This window comes from Pelophylax lessonae (genome assembly GCF_965119305.1).
Source record: "Pelophylax lessonae genome assembly, chromosome: 2".
In the NCBI taxonomy this organism is placed as follows: domain Eukaryota; kingdom Metazoa; phylum Chordata; class Amphibia; order Anura; family Ranidae; genus Pelophylax; species Pelophylax lessonae.
In genome coordinates this window covers 394570821-394587260 of record NC_138769.1, presented here as the reverse complement: position 1 = coordinate 394587260, position 16440 = coordinate 394570821, and the positions used below count along the sequence as shown (strand labels likewise).

Genomic DNA, 16440 nt, shown 5'->3' with positions numbered 1-16440 from the left:
TCACACGTACACAACCACACTAGGCCCCAATTACTATTGTTTGTACCCCTAAAAGGCTAGGAGTAGGGGGAGTATGGAACAGGCAGCACCCTCAAACCTTCAGAAGTATGAGATGAACCCCAACAACTTGGAAAGGTGGATCTCTCTCACACGTACCAACACAGACTATCCCCCAATTTAACTGATCCCCAAAGGTTTTTGATTAAATAGCGGAATAGAAAATATGATCCCAAAAAAGTGTATGTATATCACACGTACACAACCACACTAGGCCCCAATTACTATTGTTTGTACCCCTAAAAGGCTAGGAGTAGGGGGAGTATGGAACAGGCAGCACCCTCAAACCTTCAGAAGTATGAGATGAACCCCAACAACTTGGAAAGGTGGATCTCTCTCACACGTACCAACACAGACTATCCCCCAATTTAACTGATCCCCAAAGGTTTTTGATTAAATAGCGGAATAGAAAATATGATCCCAAAAAAGTGTATGTATATCACACGTACACAACCACACTAGGCCCCAATTACTATTGTTTGTACCCCTAAAAGGCTAGGAGTAGGGGGAGTATGGAACAGGCAGCACCCTCAAACCTTCAGAAGTATGAGATGAACCCCAACAACTTGGAAAGGTGGATCTCTCTCACACGTACCAACACAGACTATCCCCCAATTTAACTGATCCCCAAAGGTTTTTGATTAAATAGCGGAATAGAAAATATGATCCCAAAAAAGTGTATGTATATCACACGTACACAACCACACTAGGCCCCAATTACTATTGTTTGTACCCCTAAAAGGCTAGGAGTAGGGGGGGTATGGAACAGGCAGCACCCTCAAACCTTCAGAAGTATGAGATGAACCCCAACAACTTGGAAAGGTGGATCTCTCTCACACGTACCAACACAGACTATCCCCCAATTTAACTGATCCCCAAAGGTTTTTGATTAAATAGCGGAATAGAAAATATGATCCCAAAAAAGTGTATGTATATCACACGTACACAACCACACTAGGCCCCAATTACTATTGTTTGTACCCCTAAAAGGCTAGGAGTAGGGGGAGTATGGAACAGGCAGCACCCTCAAACCTTCAGAAGTATGAGATGAACCCCAACAACTTGGAAAGGTGGATCTCTCTCACACGTACCAACACAGACTATCCCCCAATTTAACTGATCCCCAAAGGTTTTTGATTAAATAGCGGAATAGAAAATATGATCCCAAAAAAGTGTATGTATATCACACGTACACAACCACACTAGGCCCCAATTACTATTGTTTGTACCCCTAAAAGGCTAGGAGTAGGGGGAGTATGGAACAGGCAGCACCCTCAAACCTTCAGAAGTATGAGATGAACCCCAACAACTTGGAAAGGTGGATCTCTCTCACACGTACCAACACAGACTATCCCCCAATTTAACTGATCCCCAAAGGTTTTTGATTAAATAGCGGAATAGAAAATATGATCCCAAAAAAGTGTATGTATATCACACGTACACAACCACACTAGGCCCCAATTACTATTGTTTGTACCCCTAAAAGGCTAGGAGTAGGGGGAGTATGGAACAGGCAGCACCCTCAAACCTTCAGAAGTATGAGATGAACCCCAACAACTTGGAAAGGTGGATCTCTCTCACACGTACCAACACAGACTATCCCCCAATTTAACTGATCCCCAAAGGTTTTTGATTAAATAGCGGAATAGAAAATATGATCCCAAAAAAGTGTATGTATATCACACGTACACAACCACACTAGGCCCCAATTACTATTGTTTGTACCCCTAAAAGGCTAGGAGTAGGGGGAGTATGGAACAGGCAGCACCCTCAAACCTTCAGAAGTATGAGATGAACCTCAACAACTTGGAAAGGTGGATCTCTCTCACACGTACCAACACAGACTATCCCCCAATTTAACTGATCCCCAAAGGTTTTTGATTAAATAGCGGAATAGAAAATATGATCCCAAAAAAGTGTATGTATATCACACGTACACAACCACACTAGGCCCCAATTACTATTGTTTGTACCCCTAAAAGGCTAGATGAGGAGTAGGGGGAGTATGGAACAGGCAGCACCCTCAAACCTTCAGTATGAGATTGTGTTCACTGTACCCCACAAAGATTGAGTTCACTGCACCCCACAATGATTGTGTTCACTGCACCCCACAAAGATTGTGTTCACTGCACCTCACAAAGATTGTGTTCACTGTACCCCCCAAAGATTGTGTTCACTGCACCCCACAAAGATTCTGTTCACTGTACCCCACAAAGATTGTGTTCACTGCACCCAAAAAAGATTGTGTTCACTGCACCCCAAAAAGGATGTTGTTCACTGCACCCCAAAAAGGATGTTGTTCACTCCACCCCAAAAAGATTGTGTTCACTGCACCCCACAAAGATTGTGTTCACTGCACCCCAAAAAGATTGTGTTCACTGCACCCCAAAAATGATTTTGTTCACTGCACCCCAAAAAGGATTTTGTTCACTGCACCCCAAAAAGGATGTTGTTCACTCCACCCCAAAAAGATTGTGTTCACTGCACCCCAAAAAGATTGTGTTCACTGCACCCCACAAAGGATTTTGTTCACTGCACCCCAAAAAGATTGTGTTCACTGCACCCCAAAAAGGATGTTGTTCACTGCACCCCAAAAAGGATTTTGTTCACTGCACCCCAAAAAGATTGTGTTCACTGCACCCCACAAAGGATTTTGTTCACTGCACCCCACAAAGATTGTGTTCACTGCACACCAAAAAGGATTGTGTTCACTGCACCCCAAAAAGATTTTGTTCACTGCACCCCAAAAAGATTGTGTTCACTGCAGCCCAAAAAGATTGTGTTCACTGCAGCCCAAAAAGATTGTGTTCACTGCAGCCCAAAAAGATTGTGTTCACTGCAGCCCAAAAAGATTGTGTTCACTGCAGCCCAAAAAGATTGTGTTCACTGCAGCTCACACACAGAAAAATGGATGTGGATCACTGACACCTGCCTATCTCCAATCCCACACCACACAGCAATATCGATTGTAGTTTGTAGAACACAGTTTCCCTAAAATTCAGCAGACTCTGTCCCTAACAGGATTGAGAAGAGATCGTAGATCAGGATTGAGTGCAGACCCCACCCCCCACACAGCAATATCGATTGTAGTTTGTAGAAGACACTGACCCTATATAATTCAGCAGACTCTATCCCTAAAATGCCTACAACTCGCCCTGCCTAAACACTCCGACCTGTCCCTCAATTCTATCCGGACACAAATGGTTTTTTCCTGCCTATCTTTCCCTAATCAGCAGCCAGCACGTTGATGTGTGCTCTGTCCCTGAATCTAAGCAGCATAATGACGCCGCTGCGGCTGCCTCGAACTTATAAAGACTTGGTCACATGCTTCAGACGGCCAATCACAGCTACTGAGACATTTGCAGGCATGGCTGGGATGGCTTAAGGCACACCAGTTAAACGATTGTTGATTGGCTGTTGAAAGCCCGCCATGAAAAGAGCGCCAAAGCATGCAAAACCCGGAAATAAAACGACCGAACACGGATTTTTACCCGAACATACAGTAAAGTGTCCGTGTCCGTGTTCGGGTACAAAAAATCCAATTATTCGGTACGAACACGAATAATACAGTCCGTGTTCGCTCAACACTACTTGGTGCCTGTTGAACTGCTCATGTATATCTGACTGCATTCAGAAATAAAAGGCCACCGTAAAGATAGTTAAGAGATATTAAAAGGCCTTCAGAATATACAGTCTGAAGCAGGGGCGGACTGACCATTCGGGGATTAGGGCACTGCCCGAGGGCCCAGGGTCAGTAGGGGGCCCCATGAGAGGCTACACACTACAGAAAGAAGCCAGGAACTTCCATGCAGGCTATGCTGTGGTAAATATTTAAATGCCCACTCTATGTGGCTGAGCTGCAATTTGTAGGTGGGGCTTTGTGTGGCTTAAGTGTAGACACTGGGGGCCCCATGATCTCTGATTGCCCGGGGGCCCCATGAGTTGTCAGTCCACCCCTGGTCTGAAGGCTCTAAAGCACACAAGTTATTAGCTCTACAATGCCTAAATAAGAAGTTTGGGTCAATGGTGAAGGAGGAGTAGAAGGCAAGGCAGCAGATAACGCAACACCCAGCTATCCGCTAGGGAAGAAAAGCAATTGAGAGATTTTCACACTAGCCAAATCAACTGCTCTGCCTAAAAATTGATGTCCAGATGGGTTTGAGATATCCACAGATTTGAGTTTGTCACCTGAACGTGTCAATTTTGACTGTATAAATTGATTAATTCATGTCTATGGGTACCCTTATCTATTCTCTATAACAGCGGTTGTAAAGCATTTTGGTGCACTTGTATGTTTACATTAAAGCGATATTAAACTCAAAACCAAAATTGTAATATATTGCAGCTTACCATTTAATAGTGAACTCAATATAATACGAAAATACAAATTTGAATACTAAATGTATGAGTTAGGGTCTTTTTGACAATTTATGTTCTAAGTCAAAAAGGATCTGTTAACTTTTCTACACACAAAAAGCCAGCAAGACTCAAGAGCAACTCACTGGATCACTGGGATCCAGTGATCCATAGGTTGAACTGGATGGACATAGGTTAAACTGGATGGACTGATGTATTTTTTCAACCTCACTAACTATGTAACTATGTAACTGGGAGTATATATCCAGACCCTGTGTCATATACATTGGCAAGAAGAAGTATGTGAACCCATTTGGCCTTAACTGTTTTTTGCTGTAATATGCCATATAATGTGATCTGATCCTTTTTTACGTCACAATAGACAAACAAAGTGACTTTATTAAACACACCCATTTCAACATTACAGTGCTGGAGGAAAAAAGTAAGTGAACCCTTGGAGTTAATAGCTGGTCGAACCCTCTTTTGGCAGCAATGACTTGAAACAAGCCCAAGGACCAGACCTGCACAATGTTCAAGACTAATTTTTGACCATTTGTCTTTACAAAACTGTTTCAGCTCAGACACATTTGTAGGATGTCTGGTGTGAATGGCTCTATTGAGGTCATTTCCCAGCATCTCCATGGGGTAAAGTGTTTGTAAAGGCAGGTGCTTTTTTTTTTTTTTTTTTTTTACACCTTACTGCATTGTATGCAGTAAGGTAAAAAAAAGCTTCTGCGTGTAGCTTCCCCTGCAACCACCCAAAATACATACCTAAGCCTAATCTCGATTCAACGTTGTGAAAAAAATTCAAGGCTCTAGGGCAGTGATTGCGAACGTTGGCACCCCAGATGTTTTGGAACTACGATGCTCACCTACACTGCACAGCGTGTAAGCATCATGGGAAGTGTATTTCCAAAACATCTGGGGTGCCAAGGTTGGCCATCATTTATCTAGGGGGTCTCTCTGTCCTGATTGGCACAGATACAGTGGCAGGAGCCAGTGGCTCCAGCTGCTGTTAATCAGAGCCAGTGAAAAGGGAGCAGGGGTCGTGACTGAGCCCCGATCTCTGTGTCTTATGGAGCTCAGGAGTGAGCATGCATGAGTGCCCCCACAGTAAGCAACTTGCTATTGGGGCACTCGGTAGGGGGAGGTGGAGCCAGGAGCACCAGCAGGGGACCCAAGAAGAAGAGGATCGAGACTACTCTGTGCAAAACCATTGCACAGAGCAGGTATGACATGTTTATTTCAACAAAAAAACAAAAACAAAGCTTTCACAATCACTTTCAGGTCTGAGTTCTGACTGGGCTACTCCAAAAGGTGCATTTTCTTTTTCTGAAGCCACTGTATATCTGTAGCTCAATAAAATCTATATTTTTTAATATCATGTTAACAGAACATTTAACAAACACAATGTACTTTGACATCACTGTTCTAAATGCATTTATTTTTCTCCCCACTCACCTCTCCGGCTACAAAAAACAGTAGTGGTGCTTCCTCATCTTTGGCTTTATATTGTGCTATAATTTTCTCAGCTATGGGTCGAACAAGTTCTTTAGCTGCTTCTGACTCCCCTTCATCCTCGGAGTCTAAAAGAATGACAAAGCAGTCAAAAGATCTGTGCAAGTAGCCTTTTATTAAGCACAACTCTAGGCAGACATACAAAAATGATTTGGCCATGTATGTAAATGTAATTTCAAATATAGTTACTACAAATATTTGTGGACTGAATTTATACTGGATAATAAAATGGGAATTACATATTTTTCAGACATTCAGTGCAGAACTCAGAATCAGAAAATGCAAGAAACCTAGCAATAATCAAGCAGTATAACAGCCCATTCCCAGCTACATTATTTTTTCACATTACAGCATACGTATTAATGCACATTTACAGGTGTGAATTAACCCTTTAAATGACCTATGAACTAAATATTTTTTAAAATGTATATTATGGTATATAGTAGTTTAGAAATACTTCTGTAACCAATGCATCAGTATGTTTTGCAATATTAGGGTTGCAAAGGTCTTGAGAGAGCCCTTTGCTTTTACCCATCATGAGATGTTTCTTGTTCCTTGGCAATGAGACACCTTTTTATAGGCCATCAGTTGAGACTGAATCAGCTAATAATAATTGCACAAGGGGCAGGATTGCTTAATGATGCATAGATTTCAGCTGGTGGCTTGACTTTCCATGCCTGTTTGCACCTCCCTTTCTTGATGTGTTCAATAATTTTTCCCTGTGTCATTCCATTTTATTACACATAACTAAATTTCTGAACCTATTTGTTTTGGTTTCTTTGTACACTGGACAAAATTATAAAACGCAACACTTTTTTTTTGCCCCCATTTTTCGTGAGCTGAATTCAAAGACTTTTTCTATGTACACAAATGGCCTATTTCTCTAAAATATTGTTCACAAATCTGTCTAAATCTGTGTTAGTGAGCACTTCTCCTTTAGCCCCGGTTCACACTTCTGCGAGTGCCGGGTTCGCATGTAATGTCGGAGCGCACTGCTCCGACATTACATGCGATCAGCTGTGCGGTGCGAGTTTAGCCATACAGTTTTTATGGCTAAATTTGCATCGCACCCGGAGCAAACACGCACAGGAGGCATTTTTGCAGCCGCATCAGGATCGGATCGCACAGCGGTTCACACTTGTGCGATCCGCTCCTGTGTGAACTGCACGATCGCACTGCGATATGCAATCAAACTGGGGGTGTCGTTAAGATTACATTGACACCCCCAGCGTATCGCATATGGCAGTGTGAACTGCCAGGGGTGCGTGTGCGATGCGGGAACAGGCTGCGAATTCGCAGCCTTCCTGCATCGCATAAATGTGAACCGAGCCTTACTGAGATAATCCATCCACCTCACAAGTGTGGCATATCAAGATGCTGATTAGACAGCATGATTATTGCGCAGGTGTGCCTTAGGCTGGCCACAATAAAAGGCCACTATAAAATGTGCAGTTTTATCACGCAGCACAATGCCACAGATATCGCATGTTTTGAGGTAGCGTGGCGGGGTGGGGTCCAGGGGGGTCCGAAAACCAGTCAGTATCTGGTGTGATCACCATTTGTCTCACGCAGTGCAACACATCTCCTTTGCATAGAGTTGATCAGGTTGTTGATTGTGGCCTGTGGAATGTTGGTCCACTCCTCTTCAATGGCTGTGACAGTTGCTGGATATTGGCAGGACCTGGAACACGCTGTCGTATACGCCGATCCAGAGCATCCCAAACATGCTCAATGTCCACTGAGTATGCAGGCCATGCAAGAACTGGGATGCTTTCAGCTTCCAGGAATTGTGTACAGATCCTTGCAACATGGGGCCATGCATTATCATGCTGCAACATGAGGCGATGGTCGTGGATGAATGGCACAACAATGGGCCTCAGGATCTCATCACCGTATCTCTGTGCATTCAAAATGCCATCAATAAAATGCACCTGTGTTCATTGTCCATAACATACGCTTGTCAATACCATAATGCACCTGTGTTCATTGTCCATAACATACGCCATCCAATACCATAACCCCACCGCCACCATGGGCCACTCGATCCTCAATGTTGACATCCGCAAACCGCTCACCCACACAGCGCCATACATGCTCTCTGCCATCTGCCCTGTACAGTGAAAACCGGGATTCCTCCGTGAAGAGAACACCTCTCCAAATTGCCAGAACCCATCGAATGTGAGCATTTGCCCACTCAAGTCGGTTACGACGACGAACTGCAGTCAGGTGGAGACCCTGATGAGGACGACGAGCATGCAGATGCACTTCCCTGAGATGGTTTCTGACAGTTTGTGCAGAAATTCTTTGGTTATGCAAACCAATTGTTGCAGCAGCTGTCTGTGTGGCTAGTTTCAGACGATCTTGGAGGTGAAGATGCTGGATGTGGAGGTCCTGGGCTGGTGAGGTTACATGTGGTCAGCGGTTGTGAGGCCAGTTGAATGTACTGCCAAATTCCCTGAAACACCTTTGGAGATGCTTATGGTAGAGAAATGAACAGTTAATTCACGGGCAACAGCTCTGGTGGACATTCCTGCAGTCAGCATGCTAATTGCATGCTACCTCAAAACATGCAATATCTGTGGCATTGTGCTATGTGATAAAACTGCACATTTTAGAGTGGCCTTTTATTGTGGCCAGCCTAAGTACACCTGCGCAATAATCATGTTGTCTAATCAGCATCATGATATGCCACACTTGTGAGGTGGATGGATTATCTCGGTAAAGGAGAAGTGCTCACTAAGGCTGGCCATACATGTTCAATTTTCTTGTACAATTTTCTATTAGATTTACCACAAACCACATAATATGAGGTCAAAGCTAAACAACAACACTTTCACTTGTATCCAATTAGGCAGGCCTTTTTACTACATAGTCGAAAGTAAATTTCAAGAAAATTGTACAGAAAGTTGTAAGAAAATTGTATAATGCAAGGCCAGCCTAACACTTTAGATTTGTGAACAATATTTGAGAGAAATAGGCCTTTTGTGTACATAGAAAAAGTCTTAGGTCTTTGAGTTCAGCTCATGAAAAATGGGGGCAAAAACAAAAGTTTTGCCTTTATATTTCAGTGTATGTATGGATTGCATGGGTTTGGTACCAACGTGGTGAAAATTTCATGTCATTATTATCTTTAGAAATATATTTACCTAGAAAAATGGTGACATGTTCAATACTTATTTTACCTGCTGTATATTATAACAATTCATGTATAACCTTTAAAGGTTATGGCTGTAATGAGGAAACTGAACTGATATGAAAATGGAAACTTTAGTATAACATACGGGAGTACTTTCTAGTGCTGGATCTCACAATCAGCAGGGAAACAGGAAACAAGGGAAACATTTCCCTTCCCAGGCTAAACACCCGCTGCTTCCCATGAATTAATAACCTGCCCATAACAAAGGAAGCACATTATAACACCCCCTTGCCCTGTTACTCTAGAAACTAGTGTCATTACGGATGACAAACAACAGCGGAGGAAGCCGCTTTTTCAAAGTGCTCTGCTGGGACACAGTCAGTGTGAGATGTTTACTATGGTTTAACCTCCAAAATCAGATTAATGTCATACAGAATCTTTGTCAGTAAGCTTTGTTCAGGGACAGTTTCAGAGTTTGGGGATGCCTGCAGCATACCAAAAGCAATTTTACAATACAGCTGTCTACGTGTCATTGACATGCTCTGTCACTGAGACCTACCGTGCTGTGTATTTCACTTCCAATCTGAAAGCTCCATGCACGGATGATGCACTGCTTGTCAGTTCACATAAATGTGCATGAAATGGGATATCAACTGGAATGTAGGGCCATGTCTGTCTCTGTTCAATCCCTACTCCTAATCCCAACAAGTAAAGGAAAATTAGGAGGTCTTGTGCCAAAACATGCTGTTTTCTTTACAATAACATTACAGTCCTTAACATTATTATGATTGTCAGTATTTCCTAGACCCGTCCTTATAGTCCATCAGCAAATCACGGTATCTGCACAGGCAGCTTTATCACACTGCTGAAACACTGACAAATGTATTGGTATCCAATCTCGTGTTTTCGGTAAAACTTAAAATTATATATGCATAGATGTGTAAAGAATATGCAGCTTGGGCAACAATTTACAGTCACGCCTATTTTTGGTTGAGGTAAGCCATTTGAGAATCCTATGCACAAAATAAAAGGTTAGAACTTTGTGAGATCTACCTTTAAAAATCAAGTCATAGATTTACTTATCCCTGCTAAAGCAGAAATACTTCTCTCTTAATCAACATTGGCTATTTTTAAATCCTTATGCTGCAAGCATTACTAAATAAATAGGAAAGTAGATTATATTTACTAGTTTTACATTTTCTGTACATTTCTTCAGTTACTTCATGGTTTCCAGGCACAGGCAAAGGATGTCATACATTCCAGGAATCTTCAGGAGGGGATATGTTTTTTGTTTTTTTTTTTGCTAAACACACTCTCCTGAATGCATGCCTGAGCTAAGGGCAGATGGATTATTGGAAGTAAATGCTACATGAATCATCTGCCCTTACTCAAGTTGGCCTCAGCCAAAAATGCAAGGGGGGTGTTTTCAAAGTGGTTTCTCTGAGGAATAAAGCATGGAGACATGGATGGATGGGCAAGTCTGCATTGAATATTAAAAACATTTTAAATAGTATTTTTGGTTTGTGGGGCTCAGGTGCAGTGTAGTTCTGCTTTAAGATACTGGAAATTCTTTTAAACCACATCAGTGTAACATCTTAGGAAAAGCTGAACACCGCTAATCTTCAACATATCTAAGGATTTTCTCCATTTAGATTAGCAAGAAAAATGGCCCACCGTGAAAATAAAAATTGGATTGACCTTGCATGTACTTGTAAAAAATCAGAATTTTCACTTACCAGTTAATTCCTTATCATGGAGTAAAGTACATTATTTGTATTCATAAAGAGATATATGTAGCTGCCTTCAGGTGACTGGACACTGGCAAAAGAAAACTTGCTAGGACTGCGCCATAGAACCCCACCCACTCCATAAGACCTTTTTTTTTTTTTGCAAGCAATAAGGAACAATGGAGACACTCCTGTACTGTACTCCCAAGATAAGCAATTTACAGTCAAGTCAAAATTTATTTGATTATAATTATTGTTATAGACTGTGCTAAGCCCTGTCTCTGGGTAGAAGTAGGCAAGATCTGCAAAGAGTTTTCATAAATGCAGAGTGAGGGGCTCCAGATTGTCTGTACTGAACTGAGAAAACTGGGTATTTGGTTTACTCCGAGTTTTGTAAACTGTCCAGGATCTGAAGGCTTCAAAGAATCTTGGGTGTAAAGAAGCCCTAAATCCTATATCCAGGTCTTTTGGAGATCTGCAGGCTATGTGAGAGTGCAAGTATTCACACTCAATAAAAGCAAGAACCTGGCAATAGGGCAGGGCTTGCATCAGGAGACAGGTGTGGTCTCCATCCGGTGATAGACATAGACTATTAGGAGAGGTGCTCAGGAGACAGAAATCCAGGCTGGAGGAGAGATTACTTACCCACAAGGACTGGGAGAGTTGGCACAGCTAAGTGAGTCTAGAGGACTGGGAGAGCTAAGGCGACTAAATGGGTCCAGGGGACTAAAGGAGCCTGTAAGTCTTAGAGGAGTGAGAGAGCTCGGGGTACCTGGCGATTCCCTACTGAGAGGCCAGGGAGTGGGCCCCTGCAACAAGAGGCTAAAACTAAAGGCTAAGTGAGCCAGGAGAGCTAGGGGAGACCAGTGAAAAGAGCAGTAGTGCTGAACAAAAAGTCAGATGACTTAGAACTTTTTGTTTTCTGCTTTGCTGATGAAAATCCCCAGCATAGGCAACACATCTTACACTGAGCTAAAAAAAAATCACAGAAGTTTTGACTTCCAGTTCCCCTGGACAGTCAGTGTTGTAAACTACACCTCAGCCTTTAAGGATGGCATCCACTGACACCACCTTTCTGGACATGCGAAGTAATGATTTTCCCAACTCCAGGGCAGAGTTGGAAATCGACTATGCAAGCAACCAATGATCCAAAACTGGTACCAATGATCCAATAACTGGTATCAAGACAGAAGCTCCAATTGGAAACACAGCGGCTTAATGTGGAAATCTACTATGTTAGGGGAACTTTGTCTGTTTGGCCACAAGCATTAGGTGATCTAAGGATTAGATTTGCTTTATCCACGATGTGAGTATATTGGATTGAAGAGGTCTGGAGTGAAACTGGACAAAAGGAACTGCCTTGAAGGAGGCTACCATCAAGCCCAGAATGGAACTAAGAAGTACCATCTTGACTTGGTTGGTCTCATGTGGGATCTTAGGGAAGACACCTCATCTCTTGAGGGAATTTTGGCTGAGATGTCCTTCAGTAGGTGGTCATCCAGGTAACCTGTGATGTGAGTCTGCAGAAGAGCCAGAAGCAAGGCAAGCACTTGTGAACACTCTGGGTGCAAAGGAGAGCAGAATGATAGTGCTACACATTGAAAGTGTTGGTCCTTCACAGAAAAATGCAGAAAGTGTTGATGTGAGGGAAAGTCATGGATGTGTAAACTGACATCTTGTCTACTGATGCCAGAAATTCCCCTAATCTGAGAGAAACAATGACAAATCTTATTGATTCCATCTGGAATTTTGGCTTAAAAAGAGAAGCATGGGATTTTTTTTTTAAATCATACTTACTTAGGTGGATGCAGCATCGATCCTGCCGGCTCTAAGGCTGAGAACCGAGCGATCAAACACAGCTGATTGCTTGATTCTCAGAGCCCCCTGAACAGAGAGCTGGTGACTGTCAGCCATCGCTGTCTGCTCTGCCCCTCCAGCACTCTCTGTAACCATAGTAATCGTAATGTGACCATGTCCAAAGACATGAATAGCACCATGCAACTAAATACACACAAATGCACTAAATGCCAAGGTGAGTTCCTTAAAACGAGATCCAGTGCCAAAAGCAAACATTGCAGGCCAGCTCCACACATTGGGGTCTGGGTACAGTCCCCAAGGTACACACCAAGGGTAACCAGTCCGGAAACCTCTGGATAGTCAAGGCAGTAAGCAGCCTGATTTTTATAAAAGAAAAAAAAAAACGACTGGATATGTTAAATAATTGGCATATATTATCATCATCACAAATTAGCTGTTCTTTCTTTCCTACCTCCTTTTGTTTTTCCAGCATGGACATTGATCTTTCATGTAGCTCCCAGTAATGGTCCATTTTGTGTTTGAAAGTTTAGAGGGGGTGGTGGATACAACCTCGGCAATCCCCCCCCCCCGCCCTCTGTCCCTCCTCCTGAATATGCACACTGTTTTTATAGGGAGTCTCGATGTAGACTGTGGAGCTTTTTGGTGTTCTGCTCAGACATTCTGATCTGGGAGCTGCAGCAAGCATAGCAGCAGTGTTAATTTGGCAGAAAATTTCAATTTAGTTTTAGTCTTAGTCTTAGGACTAAAATGGCATTTTAGTTTTAGTCCCATTTTAGTCTTCTGCAAGTGTTTTAGTTTTAATCGTATTTAGTCGACTAAAACTCCAGTACATTTTAGTCGACTAAAACGTCCTACATTTTAGTCGACTAAAACTCATTTTAGTCATCTATAATCGAATGGGTATAGTTCAATTGTAATTTGTAATGCATTATTTAAGCATTTCTCTACAATTTCCAAACTCATTATATACTCTACTGCTGGTCCTGGAGTGAAAAATCTAATATGTTATTATTTATGGTGGTATTAAGCTTTCAGCATGCACCAGTGTTAATTTTGGCAGCAAATTTCGATTTAGTTTTAGTTATAGTCTTTTGACTAAAATGCCATTTTAGTTTTAGTCGTATTTTAGTCTTAAGACTAAAATGCCATTTTAGTTTTAGCCGTATTTTAGTCATCTGAATTGTTTTAGTTTTAGTCTACTAAAATTGTGATAATTTAGTCGACGAAAACATTTTAGTCGGTTTTAGTCGACGAAATTAACACTGCATAGCAGGCAGCTATACAGTCTACAGATAGACTCTCTGTAAAAAAAAATGCACACATGCAGGATCTCTGTATAAACCGTGGGCAGATCGAGCCTGTCTGTGCAAACAGTGGAGAGACCTAGGCTGTATCTCTGTATATACACAGTGCATATTCCAGGCTATCTGTAAGAGAATTCAATAACAGGTGTGTGCTATGTGGGGAAGAAGAGCTCTTGTTATTGCTGCTGGCTTCTGTGTGTAGCAATATTTCCAGGCATTGGGCCTGATGTGGGTCTGCCATGGTCACCGGAAACACCAACAGCACATTTAGTGTCCATTTACACTGGTACGACTTGTCAGGTGACTTGGTCAGCCTGACAAGTCGTGCACCGTCGCTCCCACTGTGTAGTACAGGAGCCGTTCTAATAGGAGCGACACAAGTCGCTCCGACTTAGAAAAAGGGTCCTGTACTACTTCGGGGCGACCTGGAGGTGACTTGCATTGACTTCCATTATGTGAAGTCCGTGCAAGTCGCGCTGCACGCAACTTCACAGGTCGCCCCCTAAGTTGGAGCGACCTAATGTGAACGGGGACTTAAGCTGATTGCCCAAGTGTGAGATCGGAGTCAAAGAACAGTCCGGCATCTTTGGTTTGTTTTGTTTATTTTAAATGGGGATGGGAGAAGGGAATGAGTGGGATACTCCTCCGGCTCAACTAGGTAAAAATTGGGACAACTTGAGAAAAATGCCTTTAAGCGCTGAATTGACGCCGGATGGATGCTGACCAAAGCTTGCTGGCACTTGAAATCACTGACTTGCTGCACTGTATTAATACTTGACTTCTGACACTCTGGTTAGCCCAAAGTCCTTGGCTGTACTGGAGACTAACTTTTGACGCTCTGGTTAGCTCAAAAGTCTGACACTGCTCCCTCCAGTCCTTCCTGACTGAGGCAGCCTTTTTAACACTGCTGCAACTCTCAACACTGTACACTGCATGCTGTACACTTCCACTGTACACTGAATACTTCAGGGCCCACTCACTGGCACCCTCTTTACTCTTCATGGTCAACACTGGCCCTCATTGAGCACAGTGGGGAGAATCCCCAGTCTCAACAGCCACACCTGGGAACCATGACAGACCAGCTGAAACTCATGGCCCTGCTGATAAGCAGACAAGGCCCACTATACTTTTACCTAGCACCTACCTTGTGGGGTGCTACATGTCTACTGAAGTTTACAACAGGAGGGAGGGGGAGAGCAGCTGGGCTCTGTGAAATCTCAGGAGAGCAGACAGTCTATAGACCCAACATCAATCAAACAGAGGGGAGTTAAGGGGGCGTATTCAGACCAGAGTGTCGGCATAACACTTCAGGAAAGGCTGTAGCTCCTCCTACAGATATTTAGCTAGATTTTAACAGAAAAGATGCACTTCTGAGAGGGCTGGAAAGATTTTTATATATTAGCGGCTCATATAACATAGGTGTAAGCTAGAAAAAAGAAAACCCATACTTACATCTTTGAGGGGACATACATACATCTGTCAGGGTTATTTGGGGATGTTAAATTTAATAAGAAGAAAATGAAATGTTATATTTTGTTCTGTATATGAAGCTATGACATCCATTTTTGTCAGGTTACTAAAAGGTTAAATCTCCTTTAACAGAGAAATGCCTGTTCAGAAAATTCTTAAACAGGTTTAACCCAGACATGCTGTGTTGACCTAAGGTAATAAATAGTCTGTTGACTTTCTTTAAGATAAGGTCTAAGACTCTATTCCAAGGTAATCTTGTTTGTGTGGGATCATAAAACAAGTCAGTATTTTTCGGTGTTTAAACCCATGTAAAACTAAAATTTACAGATATGTTATAATCTTATATGTTACATAATATTAACACTGAAAAATATATGTAACTAGCATACATAGATATGTAGAAAATTGTTATATATTATAATTGTTTCATATTTTGCTAACTTCTAACTTTACTGATTTTGATGACTCATCTCTATATGTCAAGACAGACTTCAGTAAACATTTGTAAATTGTAAGATGTAGAAAGCATCATAAAACTTTTCTGGCCTTGCCAGGTGTTTAATTTAGAAGGTCTGGATTGTAAGCTCTGGGTCAATATAAAGTTCGAAGTTTATTTGTAGGCAAATAATGCTGTCATACTGAACCTAAGAGCAATGCAATACTGCCATTTTTGCTGACTACTACGGTAATTGAAGTCTTAGGTTTAAAAAGTAAAATCCAATATATTTTAAATAAGATATATTAAATATTAGAATGGTGTTATCAAGATTAATTCCTTATTTAGATACATGATGGATATTAAATGGACATTTAGTAGATGAAAGCATGGTTACATTTTATGTTGTTTTATAATAGTCTTAAATGGAATGGAGAAATCTTTATTTAATTTTAATATACTGGTTGACCAAGAGGTGTCACCCTATGACATCACCAGTTAATGAATAACATGTTCCAACCAATGATGATCAGGTTACTCCCTCTGGGTTTAACTTATGGTAATTTTAATAGTCCTTTGTTCTATACCATATAAAAGCCCAGATGAGAGAGACACATG

General features: G+C 42.0%; 1 protein-coding gene across 1 annotated transcript in view; it reads right to left on the bottom strand.

Annotated features, from left to right (window-relative positions):
- NXN (nucleoredoxin) overlaps positions 1 to 16440 on the bottom strand; it is a 251864-nt gene that overhangs the window by 45630 nt on the left and 189794 nt on the right. The window contains exon 7 of the mRNA XM_082244826.1: positions 5875 to 5999. Within this exon, the coding sequence (XP_082100952.1) occupies positions 5875 to 5999 (125 nt within the window). The remainder of the gene's footprint in view (positions 1 to 5874; positions 6000 to 16440) is intronic.